This window comes from Pempheris klunzingeri, chromosome 1 (genome assembly GCF_042242105.1).
Source record: "Pempheris klunzingeri isolate RE-2024b chromosome 1, fPemKlu1.hap1, whole genome shotgun sequence".
NCBI classification, from domain to species: domain Eukaryota; kingdom Metazoa; phylum Chordata; class Actinopteri; order Acropomatiformes; family Pempheridae; genus Pempheris; species Pempheris klunzingeri.
Window position 1 is genome coordinate 31,505,491 of NC_092012.1, and position 14,211 is coordinate 31,519,701.

General features: G+C 42.3%; 1 protein-coding gene across 1 annotated transcript in view; it reads right to left on the reverse strand.

The window, feature by feature from the left end:
• Positions 1-1,069: 1,069 nt before the first annotated feature.
• Positions 1,070-14,211, reverse strand: part of LOC139216193 (neural-cadherin) — a 241,800-nt gene continuing 228,658 nt past the window's right edge. The window contains exons 36-37 of the mRNA XM_070847299.1: positions 3,086-3,240; positions 1,070-1,675 (exon numbers count right to left, since the gene is read on the reverse strand). Of these exons, the coding sequence (XP_070703400.1) occupies positions 1,070-1,675; positions 3,086-3,240 (761 nt within the window). The remainder of the gene's footprint in view (positions 1,676-3,085; positions 3,241-14,211) is intronic.

Sequence of the window (14,211 nt, forward strand, 5' to 3'; positions counted from 1 at the left end):
ACAGAGCAACAGAGCAAGTATTTCCTCCCTCCTGCAGTCCGCACGTCCTCTCCCATTTCTTTGTTACAAAGCTGTTTGAATTTTTGCGCACCCTCCCTCGGGTGAGGAGGAAGGAGCTGCGGAGGAGCACGTATGAGAATAGGAAATCACATGAAGACGAGGGTGCAGTAGTAAGTAGAAAGCTTGATGTCTAACAACCCACGGAGCGTTGAAACTTGAAACACCCAACCAATACAGAATTACTCAACCCTGCAAAAGACACATTACCAGAAAAAAAAAAAACCTCACTCTGCAACTTAGTGATGGTCGAAGCACTTTTTTTTTCTCATACAAACATTGACAGAAGCTGTGTACAGCCAGGCAAAGAGAACTCAATGTGTTTATTATATTACTGAAAATCCAGACTGTGTTCTATGGGCTACTCAGTATAATCCCCACTCAGCTTCACTGTCTTATCACATGAGGACGCAGTGTGGGATATATGTCCTTTGGTTATTTACAAAGATTTCATTCAGCTGCAACGTGCTTAAAAATACATTTTAAGTGCCTTTTGATTTGCTCGGGTGTAGAAAAAAAAAAACATTTTAGGCCCTCAGCTGACACTCATCCAGATCAGCTCACAATGAGTGTTAGAAAATAGAGGAGAATTGGGGGTTTTAGTGACTGTGACTAGAACAGATTTTTCCGACAGTGAAGCTAAGCTTCATCATGATGAGTAGCCCAGGTAGAGAGTGATGTTCTGAAGCCTTTAACCTGACTGGCAGGTTTGATAATGTCTGCTCCTGCAAAATTATCATCCAAGGTGGAGGGAGCGCAGAGCGACAGGCTCTTTCACAGGGACACTTTCATACGTCTGTTAGGCCACCCTGCTGATTGACAGGGCTCATCATCCAGTAAATACAACACCTTCTGTGTCAGTTGTCAGTCAGTGAGGGGGTGTGGAGCGAGTTTCTCTGTTTGTCAGTCTCTCGCTGCTTTCCCGCCTCGGTCGCAGCTAGCCGTCAGCTAATTGATTGTTTCAGGACAGCCCGTCTTCAGGGTCCTATCAGTTTGGTCTGTGTGTCTGAGCTCAGAGGTCGCTGGCCTCGGCTCGCTCATACAGTGCCCGCAGCTTCTCAAAGCGAGGCCCCCACTCCCCGAGTGTCTCCTCCCTCCTCCCCTCCCCCGCCCCGTCTCCACCACTCCCTCCATCCAGCCCCGCTGAGCTGAAGGAGCTGAGTGAGCCTGCGGGCGAGCCCCCTCCTTCGGTGGAGAAGACCTGCAGGGAGTCGAAAGGCCCCGTATCCGGATGCTGGTCAGCATCACGGATAATCTCGCACAGGTAGCGGGCCAGGTCCTGGCTGGAGAAGGACAGGGACCTGCGCCCCAGTTGGGAGGGGCGGGCCTGGCCCTGTGCTGGAAGTCTGGTGGGGGGGACGTCCCTGCGGAGGCTGGTGGTGGTGGTGGTGGCTGTAGAGGAGGTGGAAGCCACTGAAGGAGGCAGCGTGGTGGAGCTGGCTGTCCTGCTGAGGGGGTCCAGCGGCTGGGCAGGGGGTGGAGCGGGGGGCGCCTGGTGGAGGAGGTGGTGGTGGTGGGGAGGAGGAGGGTGGTGCAGGGCTCTGGAGCGGCAGTACTGCACCGACTGGGCCGGGCTTGGCTGAAGGGACTTCTGCAGCTCGGCCATGTCGTAGGCATTCTGGAAACACAAGTGAACACACACACACACACACAAGCAGAGAAAAAGTCAGTTAGCACTGAAAGTGTAAAAAAAAAAAAAAAAAGTCGATAGGAGCAGCAAACAGAAGAGCAAGAGTGCAAGAATGAATATTTAGGAGAGAGAGATGAGGCAGAAACAATGAAATATGACAGAGAGAGAGCAGAAAAATAAAAAAAACAGAAACACAATCAGCTCTCCCCATTACGTTTACTGTGAATGTTCCACATATTTAAGTCTCCAATCTATCTCCATTTACCGTCTCAGAGAAGTCATTGTAATTTTGAGTGTGTGTTTGTGTGTGTGAGACAGAGAGAGAGAGACAGAGAGAGAGACCAAGAAGATAAAAATATGAGAGGAGGTGATTCAGAAAGGAGATGAAGGGCATCTCTCTCTCTTTCTCTTTCTCTCCAGCTCTTATGTGCACTGGTACATCGGAGTTCATGAGCTGCCGTTACCTTCAAATAGACAGTAACAGCCAGTCACTTCAGTGCTAATGTGATTCCACCAAAACCGTAACCACGGCAGCAGAGATGTAAAAAGCGGAGGGATGTAGGAGGAGGTGGAGGAGGAGGTGGAGGAAGAAGAAAAGATACACACGGAGGAGGTGTGGGTTGCTTTGTAAAACTGATTATGTGATGAGAGGAAAGTGCTGTTTTTTCTCCAGAGAGCTTTCAAACTGGGCTCTTGAGAATTAACTGGAGCATCTGGACTGCCGTGTGTGTGTGTGTGTGTGTGTGTGTGTGTGTGTGTGTGTTGTATGTGTGTGATGTGTGTGTGTGTTGTATGTGTATGGCTGCAGGTGATTAACAGCACAGAGGACAGGACCTTCAGGGTTTTGGAGGTACTGACAAGATGTGACAATGATCTGTGTGTGCAAGTGTGTGTGCGTGTGTGTGCGTGTGTGTGCGTGTGTGTGTGTGTGTGTGTGAGCCATGTATTGGCCGCATGTGTTTGTTTCGATCAAAGACGTGATATTATGCAAGCTCCTAAGTACTGAGTGCTTGTGGGTTACAGTGGCTGTTGGAGAGAGGAGATAAGGATTTTGCGTGGGCCTAATTAAAACGCTGGTATACACACACACACACACACACACACACACACACACACAAAGTGGGGGATTCTATTCCAAATTGAATTGACTGAATCCACGATAAAGCTGCTACCTCACACCCACTGTTAAGCATTTCCAAAATAGAATAAATGCAGTTGAAAACATTTCACCTTCATGCACGCACAGAGAGTACAGCACCACAGCTGTTTAATAATGAGTGTCACAGTGTGTACGTGCTAATAATATGACTGTGAGTGACACCCACAAGGTGTCTTTGTAGTTTCCTTTAACTTAACCACAATGGAAATGGTAGAGTGTGTGTGTGTGTGTGTGTGTACCTGATCCTCCTCCCCTCCTCCCTCCTCATCATAGTTGAGGACGTTCTCTCGGATGTCCTCCCAGCCGTCGTGGTGGGCTGAGACATGGTAGACGCCCTCCTTCAGCCCTTTGTAGCTCCTCCAGCGAGTGTAGAGGAAAATGCCCAGCAGCAGCACTGCAGTTGAGACAAACAGAGAGGGTTCCTCAGCGCAGGCATTAGCATTACAAATGAAACGATTAAGATCCTTCAGCCAATTAAGTTGCGGCCCCCCTGAGTGAGGTGCTGTTTGATGGAGTTGAGCATCATTCAACAAAAACGCAAGCTGAAATCTGAAAAGTTGTAGGGTTCAACTGATAATGATGCTTTAGGGTTCAAGCTATGTTATTTTCTGTCTGATATTTATATATTCTAAGGATTTCAAAGAGTGTTTGAAACCTTTCGGACCAGCAAATTTCCAGGAAAATGATTCTATTCACTGGTAAAAAAAAAAAAAAGGACTGGCACAATTAACATGAGAATATTTGTGTATCTCCAGGAGACCTCTTCCACCTGAGCAGGTGGTTTAGGCAGCTACTGCAAACCGCCCGTGCCTATGACTAAGAGCTACTCACAAGTCGATAAGGTAAGATTGTTAGCAAACAGCTGCTCCTGTTTCTGGCTAAAGCTGTTTTTTTTTTTTTTTTTTAATACAAACATGCATTAGGTTTTTTTTTGTGATTAATTTGTTTTTATTCAATTTCATTCCTTCCACTGCAGGGCTTTGTTTACAATCTCCTTGTAAATAAAAATTCAATTACAATAAATTGTGCTCTCATTCGTAATTCAAAGAATTTAATTGCGTTTATTCAATCTATAATTCACACAATCAAAAAAATAATCATTGCGGTCGGAGTGATTCTCCAGTGGCTCCGAATATAACTGGAATATCTTCACACATTGGGTCGAAATGTTACATTCGAGCCATATTAAAGGTTAAGGTTTCTCTTCAAGTTTCCCCTCCATCGCGTAGATAAGTTATTAAATATTAAACGGCATTATATCAGAGCTCGACATAACGGGCTTTTGTGTTTCGACGAAACACTATATATATAGTCTATATAGATGTAGATAGATATATATATGTATATACAGTATATAGTCACATGTAGCTATTTGAAGTAATAATTCACATCGTCGTTCCTATAGCAGCCCAAGTGTCTGTAGCTAAGTCATAACTGTGTGATTGCATGACAGGCCCTGTAGGCGTAGAATATTCCTTTAGGTTCTAAGTGCTGACTGTGCTGAAAGTGTTTGGTTGTAAATGACATTAGATTCAAAGACTACTAATAATGTCCTGTCCAAAAGAAGCATAATTAGCTGTCTGACATTTTACTTGCGCTGCTTGATAGCTGTGAATAGTTTACACTCTACAGGAAAAGATTGCAGGAGGTGTTAACATTAATAAACTAGTTTTACCGCCTTGCAGTTGTATGTCTCCACCAACCAGTCAAGTTACAGTTTACATCCACGTCTGTCCAGACTCGTAATATACAGTGCTTAACAAATGTATTAGACCACCACCCAGTGGGAGGTGTTTGCCTCCCCTGCCCTAAATTAACAGTATTGCTGATCACCAAAATATTTTTTTAATTTCTGTAATGGTTAACCCACCAGTATGTGCAGCTCTTTAATCAAAATGATGTATTTGAAATGATGTAAAAGAATCTGGAGTAGTGGAACTGATGGACTGGACAAGTCAAAGTCCAGACTTGAATCCTATCGAACAGGATTTATTGAATTAAAAAATAGATCACACACATATGTAATCCAAAGCAAGTCTGTGGGAACAGCTAGGAACTATTTGGAACTCAATAACAAAAGAGACGGTCGAAAAGTCCATGAAAACAATCAGGGCCAAAGGAGGTCAAACTAAATATTAAGATTTTTGGTTAAAATATGTGAATAAGGACTATTTAGTTGTTCCAGTTTGTTATTTGCCTAATAAATAATAATACAATGTTTAATTTGAAACAAGTTTTTGACAGACTTCTAAAATATTTGTTCGTTTTTATATTCGTTTTTATGACAGGTGGTCTGATAAAGCACTGTATGTAGTGAGACACTGAAGGAATTTAATAGAAGATATCAAGTGTATTCTTTGGCGTAATGGAGGTTATCGCCACATTGACACGTTGTCGATCCCGTTAATGAGTGACTCATCTCCAATGAGAAAAATGCTGTCTTCACTTTGAGACTTCATCTTCACAGATGACCGCTTGTTATTCCGCTCTGTGCTGCAGTTCTGCCTTGCTCAACACCTCTTGACCCACCGACCCTTTCACCGACACTGGGTCTGGCCACCAATCACCAGCCTGCCTGGTTCCTGCTTCCAGACAATGAAAGCCGCCCTGAGATGCAGTCAGTTGGTAGCTGTGCCTTAAACTGAGCAGTCTGCCTCTGTGCCTCTTGTTGTGCATATTAATTCCTAACTGGAGTCAACCTTAACCTTAGGATTTTCTGTGTCGTTAACTCGTTTGAGCCACTAGTTTTGTGGCTTCATGGCAGCTGGGCAGCAGGCTTTAGTTTTGTTTTGTTTCTCACATACCGCTTTGCACCACACCTCTGCTGTCCATATGCTGATACTGAGTCACTGACTCAGTATCAGCAAAACCAGTCAGCTTGTGCCTCGTATGTGCTCACGCCAATGAAGCTGATTCTGATTGAGCACAAAGTCTTAGCCATGACGGTGGACAATCCTTCAGTGATGTACGTTGCTGCACAGAAGCTTCACATTCTAAAACGTGGATTCTTTACACATCGCTTCAACCCGGCAGCACAGAAGATCTACGCAGTCACCACATTATCACGACGGGCATCAAGATTAGTGCCACCAATTCAGTATCTGATCAAATGTCAAATATGGTCACCATCTCCCCTTCTGATGTCACAGTGAAGCTGACCTTTGATCTTCGGGATGTAAAATGTTGTCACTTCATTATTTCATCCTATTAGACATTTTTGTCACAGTTGGTGTGTGAATTCCTGAATTATGGCCAAAAGCTTGTTTTGCAGGGTCAGTGACTTTGACCTTTGAACACCACATTGTAATCAGTTAACCACTGAGTCCAAGTGGATCTTTGGGCTGAATTTGAGGAAATTCCCTCAAAGCGTTCCTGATATATCCTGCTCCTATCCTATCCTGAATGGGGTGAGCAGATGTACAGTCAACCCTAAAAACATAATGCCTCAGGCTGCGGCTGCCATCGGGACGGAGGCGTGAAAATGTATGCAGCTCAGAACAAGCAACTGGTTTCAGTTTGACTTCAAGAAAAAATGTTGCGGCGATTCAACTTAAGTAAAGAAGCGGATTGTAGGCAGCACACAGACACACAGACAGACGGACAGACGGACAGACACGGTTCAACCATTTGCATTTATTCTCACTGTGGTGTTGCTGTGACCTTTTCAGATGTATAACAAACCCCCAGTGCCTGGTCTTATCTCCGTCACCTCTTGCCTTAGTTAACACTTGACAGTTCACTAGCTTTCCCATTATATTAACCTGCTTCACACCCACACAAACTCTCACTGTTCCATTATTACTCTACCATTATTTTTCTATTACTTCAGCTGTGTTTTTCCTCTGTCAAATCAAACTACAGAATCGAAAGCACTTTTATCCCTCCAGAACTCCAAAAGAATGCAATGCTGAAATAGTATTTAATAATTTAGCACCAGATGTCATTAATTGAGCCTAACTGAATTATTGTCTAAGTGATTTGCTATCTTCAAAACTGGTTTTGCAATGACTGTAGATAGAGTGGAACGTTTAATCACATTTGAGAACAGCAGCAATCACGCACCACTAACGATTCAAACCGGCAGCACTGTAAACGCCCTGGCTGTTCAAATCCTATTAATCTGAGGTGGGACATCACTGTAAAACACCTGTGATCATAAACAATTCAAACACAGCTCTAAAACATGTGCTGCGCCCGTCTCCCCGTAACCCCAACACCTCAGCCTTTGCTTTTTCTTTTCAATCCAAATGTCTTTCTCCTACATCATAACTAAAACTCAGCAGCCAATCCATCATGTAAGCGCACTAACAGACGGCACTCAAACTCCCTGTGAATTGATAACACCCCATTAAACAGCCCACCCTCTGACAACTCTGTAAGAGTAAATCCTCTCAGCCAGAAACCAGCTGCACAGTACGAGAAGAAAAATCAATATTCATTTACTGTCAACTTGTCCCCCTCACCACTACTCCAGTGTCTGGCAGATTTATAAGATGAAATTGTTTCAAGGGATTCACTGTTTCATTTTTAGAGTGGCGTGATGGCCTTTAATGGCACTGAACAAGGAGGGAAAAAGATAAAGAAGCTGAAAGACAGACTTTTTTGGCTGACTGCTGCAGAGAACGGCCTTGATGTTAGATGGGCAGTGAATTGGCAAAAACAAGGCCACAGGGTCAGTCCCCTGCCTTGACTGCAATGGTCCTCATTTACTGTGGGGTGCCCTGAGTTTCCCACAGACAGAAAAACCCAACACGGTGTGAAGGAGCAGCTGGTCCAGCAGCCTGGATGTTTCCAAAGCCAATGATAATACGAGGCTTGGGGCTTTAAGGCTGGGTCATATTAAATCCTAAAAATAAGATCATCAAGCAACTATCTGCAGACGGAATGAGATAATGACAGAATTTGCTCTATGATTCCCTGAAAATGTCCCACTGTGGGGCAATGTTTTAATGAGCGAGTCCCTGCTTTGTACTGTTAGCATGTGCAAGAGGACGTACGTGTAAGAGCATGTGGGTCGTGTAATAAACATGATTTCACTCGTGCACGGTGGCGAAAACAGCAAAAATGTAGCAATTCACGTGCAAAAGTCAGTTGAGAAGAAGAACTAACAAGGAAACATTGAGGAAAATGATGCAGATTTCAAAACAGGAACACACAATGTATTTTATCTACAGCAAAACGCCAAGAACTCCAAAGGATAATTAGCTGTATGGAGCGAGTTGGCTATCTTGTGAATCTAATTTGCTGCAACTGTTTCAGAGAACGCTAGTTTGGTTTGATATTTTATTCCTTTTCAAAAACCCGTACCTCTCTTTATTTGTTTTGTTTCATCTCGATTGTCTTATTCAAATCACTTTGTAATTCTGTTTTGAAAAGTGCTGTACAAGTAAAGTTTATTCTTATTAATATATCAAAATGCGCCGTCTCTCTGCAGATACATGTTCATACAATAGGCACGTAGGAAAAACAAGCAACAGACTTCTCATGGACTCCATTCAGATTTTTTTTTTTTTTCCATGTGGGTTAGAAAATGTAATGCTAGGATGTGGTGTGAATAGAGGCACACAAAGAAATCTGATCTGGAGCTGCTGTGAGGACAACTGTAGTGTACCGCGGGGATCAATATCCTCTGTGTGTTAGGGCTTACATGAGGTGGTAAATAATGTCTGTAGATGGACTGAAGCAAAGAAACTGCAAATAAAGGTCTGTTACTGCTTGGTGTATGGTGGTGGACTTATGTATTTACACTTGCATTCTGCTGCTACCAGCTGCTGAGCAGCGCACATGTGTGTGTGTGTGTGTGTGTTTCTTTGTGTATAAAGAAGTGGATAGTGTGAGCTCCATGGGGAAGTGAGTGAGGAAGCTGGAGGTCAGGGTGTACAAGATGAATCTGCTCTGTTCAAAGGCCCTCTCTAGAGGGCAAACAGAGAAATGGAGAATTTGATTGGTATTTCTGACAGTGTGTGTGTGTATGGGAAAGCGAGAGAGTGAAGAGTGAGCCTGAAAAGAGAGATTATGTGTTTATTTGTTTACACTGCCTCCAAGGTCCTGTGGTCTCTTTGACCATCCTTTTTTTTTTGTTTAACTTTCTCACTCCCTCTGCTTAACTCGTACTCCTGCCTTATACTTACCCTCCCTCTAACTGCCTTTAACCATTTTCTTTTTTCTTGGCCTTTACCAACAACCACTACAATAGGTCAAACCTCTAAGCTACTCCTGGATCTTCAGCAGATGCCTTGGGCTATCTGCATCACACTAGACGTTACACATACTCCTCCAAATCTCACCCAAACCTATTCATCTCCAAAAGTAATTGCTACAGTCATAGAAAAACACTGAAACTGCTTTAAATGAACGGATACTGACAGAATCAAAAAACGTCCTGCAGGCGCCTCTAAAAACTTCTGCATTGCCTCTTTATTTAAGACCGGATGCGCAGTGAGGCGGCATGCTGCTTTTTGGTGAGCAGGGAAATCCATTGTACCTAGAGCAGTTCAAATGGTGCTGAATTAGTGTGTGCGTAATGGGATTTCCAGTCAGACAATCAATATCCGACCTGACCTGCAATGAGATCGGTGTCTATGAGTACATCAACACAAGTCAATGATATAGTATGGATTTTAACCTCATCAAACTATAATTCTGTTTACTACAGCCATCTGTCTCTACATGCCCAATTTATCACTACTGTTCTCCTCGCTGCGCTTTTTTTTGTACCATTGCTTGACCAATACAGGGTTTTTAAGGCCAGTATCAAAATAACTTCCTCTAAACCTCTATAGGTTATTGGGTTTCACTCGTTCCTAACTTCAAATTAATACGTCTACAGGAACATGCTAGGGTTGAACAATAACAACTCATTGATTACTTGTAGGTACAGTTTACGAACCTCTCAATTGCAGTAAAACTGCAAGTAAATGTGTTCCCAAGGTTTTTTTGTGTTTGTGCCATTCATTTAGCTGATACGGCAGTAAAGCTCTCCATTGAAACCTAATATAATACCAAATCCAAGGCCAGTATCTGTGTGCTCTATCAGCTTGGTCCACATGTGTTCTCTGCCTTTCACTCCATTGTTCGTTTTCTCAAGGTAAGAGCCTTAATGTCTTCTACCTTTTCCTCTCTTCATTGGTCTTGTTATCTACCTGATGGTGTCCTTTCTTTGACGCACTGCTCCTCATCCTCTTTTAAAGGTAGTCTTTGTCAAACTTCAATCTAGTTGTATCTCAGTGATTTGGATCACTGAACTTCGTTTTGGTGGAGTTGTAAATTCGCCTCCTGGGGGTGTGTGGGATTTCAGATCACCCAGAGCAGCTATGCAGATGCATTTGGCATTTGCAATGTACAAAAAATCTTTCAAAATCTAAATGCAACCTGTGTCCAGTCCAGAAACTGCAGTAACTGCACAGATGAACTATCAACGGGAGGTTAAGTTTGATGTGCCCTGTGAAATTAGTTCTCCAGCTGTTGTTAAAGCTGCTGTAATCAGCATGTTTATATCAAATGTATGATGTGATATGGGTTGCTTGATAGAAAATGAGTGTTTTAGCCGACTTTAACTCGTGGATTGGTTATTTGTCCCCCAACTTTACTGTTTGGTTCAATCCCACTGTCACTTTTCTGTTTATAACTTGATGCACTGTCCACAGTTGGTGGAAAAAATAATGATGATACAATAAATAAATGAAAAGTATCCACCCAAGTAGCTTTTAAATACAGTAATTTTTCAACAGGATCCGGTTAAAGATATCAACTCTTAGACATGGAAGGTTAGAATGTTAAAAGGCAGTGAAGACTGGTTTCGTTGCATAGCAGGGGTGATGAGTTCTCCATGGTGCTTTAAGTCAATTCCACGGCATGTGTATAAGTGGGGGGAAAGATAAAAAACAAATAAAAGGGCAGAAATAAAAGCATCCTGTCTTTTATTTTTACTGGCCATGGAGGGTTATGGTGTGAGTGAGAGTAAACATTCCCAGACGTCAGATGGAAACACACTGACATGAACCGAAACATTTCAGAGCACAAGTTCTCACAGTCAGTCGCTAAGTTCCCCGGTGCACTGCCTTTGACTTCCCATATAACAACAATGAGATTAAAAGTCAATCCATCTATACATTCATTGTCTACAAGCTTATCTTGCTTAGGATTGTCGGGGTCCTGAGCCTATACCACCATTGACTGGGTGACAGGTAGGGTAAAACAATGGCTGTAAGATAAAGTGATTTATTTCCAGATGGCACACTGATGAATCCAGTTAAAGTTGATCACATAATGTGTGCACTAAAAACGGGCTTCAAGGCTTCCAAGCTTTATAGGTCTTTCTCTGTCTAAGCCAGCTGACACTCCTTGACGGGATACAGTATGTTGTATGGACGTAATGGTCAAATGAAATTATATTTCATCATTCCTTTTCGCAGTCATAAATGTCTTTGTGTTTTTGAAATGGTAAATGGTCTGTGTTTGTATAGCGCCTGTCTAGTCAATTCGACTACTTTACATCACAGATCAGATCACAGATCATTCAGTCAGGAGGAATCTGTGTCCTGCCCAAGGACACTTTGACATGCTGACTCATATCTTCCAATTGAGGGACGACCCACTCTACCTCTGAGCCACAGCCGCCCTGAAATGTATGGTAAGTAATTTTTTTTTTGTGATTAAACACATGCGAAAGTCTTAGGTGAAATATGTGAAATGCTCCTTTTCTGACTAACAGAAGCTGGCAGGCTGAGCTCCGGCAGGGAAAAGACAGAAAAAGAAAACAAATTTGCACCGAAGGTAAGATACTTTCCATCCTATCTAACCTACGTGTCAGTAAAACAGTGGTTTTCAAACTTTTCTGTCACACCCTTATGAAGATGAAATGTCCAGGGCACGCTATTTTTTTTTACATGATGTATGTATCTTCGTAAACATGGAACATGCTATGTTAAAATGTATATGGAGGCTATATTGCATTTCAAACAGACGAGGGAAAAAAGAGATGAACCACACGACAACTCCTCTCAAAGTACCATAAAATGAAGCCAAGTATCGTGACTATGGACTAACTTTGTGAAAATTCATTCTCAGTATTGAGGAATGTCCTCGCTGACCATCGCATCTGCATGCACAGACGCAAATGCCAGAATGAATGGAGGAACAAGGTCATCTACAGTGAGACGGCTCGTCTGCAGCTCTGATAATGGTGAGTTAAAAAACTGAACTTCACAAGTGCTGCCGAGTGCGTAAATGAACTCTGTGAGGCCGACATCACTTAGCTTTGGAATGGAAAGTTATGTTGCAGCTTTTTGATGGAAATCAGATTTCTTTTCTACTGTAGAAAAATGCTAGCGTTACGGCTCTTATGTACTTTGACGCAGACATGGAGAGACTGAGTGTGTGTGTGTGTGCCAAAGCACAGGTGAGTTTTCTTGTCATATAGTAGTATCTGCATTTTTACCCTGTAAAATGATGCCAATCGTGTAAAAGGCCAGACGCCCTGTGAAAACTTACTTATAAAATAGTTGAATGGGACATTTAAGGGAGAAAATTGGCCATGTCATACCAAACCTGCTCCAGCAGCACACAGTTGAAAACCACTGCAGTAGACTGATCAGTCTGATTTGTATCCAGCATAGATTTTTACTGAGCAGGCATATGGTTTCAAAAGTGAGATGTTTTTATGGCCTCTCAAAAAATACATTACCTCCTATAATATACTGTGTGCTGGACAGTAAATCTAATTGTTATTAAAATATTTACATCAACATCTGATGCTGAATTGTTCAGAAAATCAGCATCAATCTTATCCTTCTTGTGTTTCTAAATGCCAGTAAGCCTCAATATTAGCTCCCATGACGTTGAATGATGCTGTACGCGTTTGTGTGAGGAGGCGACGGGGCAAAGGATCAGAACATGCATCTTCATCAGTTCCTTACAGACTGTATTGACAGTGAATGCATACACGAAGCGCTTCGGCAGAAAAAAGCAGACTTCCCTATCACACTAATTATCTTTGACTTACACTGCTTGGGTGGATCATAATGTACTCAGGTCTTCCTCTGCAGTACATCCAGCTCCACATGACTTAAGTAGGTATTAATGTACTTTCAGCTGGAGAGATTTGGGTATTTTGCAGAATATGAGAAAGGATCTGGCGGAAGACTCAATAAGGGGCTGTCCATGCTGTGTTTGTTCAAGATTCAAATGGGTTTGGCCCCTGAGCTTGCTGCTGTGCTGTCAGACCGCTGCCGTTTCGAGCACTTACACAGCAAAGATTAACTTAACTCCGATCATTTAAGTGAAATTGACTGTGTTCAGCTCATTGTCTGAATTGTCTGTGTGCTTGTCTTGATACTGACATTTTAGGCAGCTTTTTCATTAAAAAAGATGGTTTAGAGTGGGAACAACCTCAATAATTATCGTTTGATCGGACAAACTACCATCATGTTCATGAATAATACACACGGAAGAGTTATGAGAATTAAGCTACAAGTCATCACTACATTCAAAATAACTAAAACAAAACTCCCTGAAGATGTTGGCTTGCTGAGGCCATGTGAAGTACAGTAGAGAATGATCGAGTGGATCAACACAATAATAATAATAAGTTCCACATTGTTTGGGGCATCTCAAGTACAGTCAAAAATGGACAAAAACTACGATAACTGAGAGTGAGAAGCCTGCTACCTGCTGTTCAAAGCAAAAAAACGTACACCATTCACGTTATAATTCTCACTCTGCTTTCCATTTTCATTTGCTGCAGCTGTCTCTTACATGCACCAGTAAGTTATAGCCTCCCAAACAGTCCCTACTCACACCTACATTGTGTGACTATGTGCCTTAAAGAAAACGAACACCTGCATAAACATTCACTGTGATGGATTATGCATCTCAAATAAGTTTCTGATTAATTATCTTATCACACTGAAATTGTGTAAATTGGGCACTGAAGGGTACCTTGAAAGTACGGCATGGCAATCATGTAAAACACATCTACAAATCTGCATGTGATTGTTTGAAATCACTAGTTGGGTCTTTTCAACAACAAAAACCCAAATTATACTTCTGGCATCATCGTCGCCATGAAGGTTAATGTGATGTAGATTTTGTCATCTGACCATGTCTTCAAGGACCTGGTCCATGGAGACATGTTACTGACTTGCAGAGAGTGTTGTGAGTGGAAAAATCTAGACTTGCAGCTAATTACAGCTAAAACAGCATGCGAACAGAAAACAGCAAAACACATCAGTAACACCAGTATGAAAAAGAACTCTGAAACACTTTCAACTTTCTATTCTCAGTTTTCAATTTCATTTCCAAATTTGAAATATATCCATTTGAAATAACATTTTGAAATAACCCTGTATTGTATTTTACTTCAATT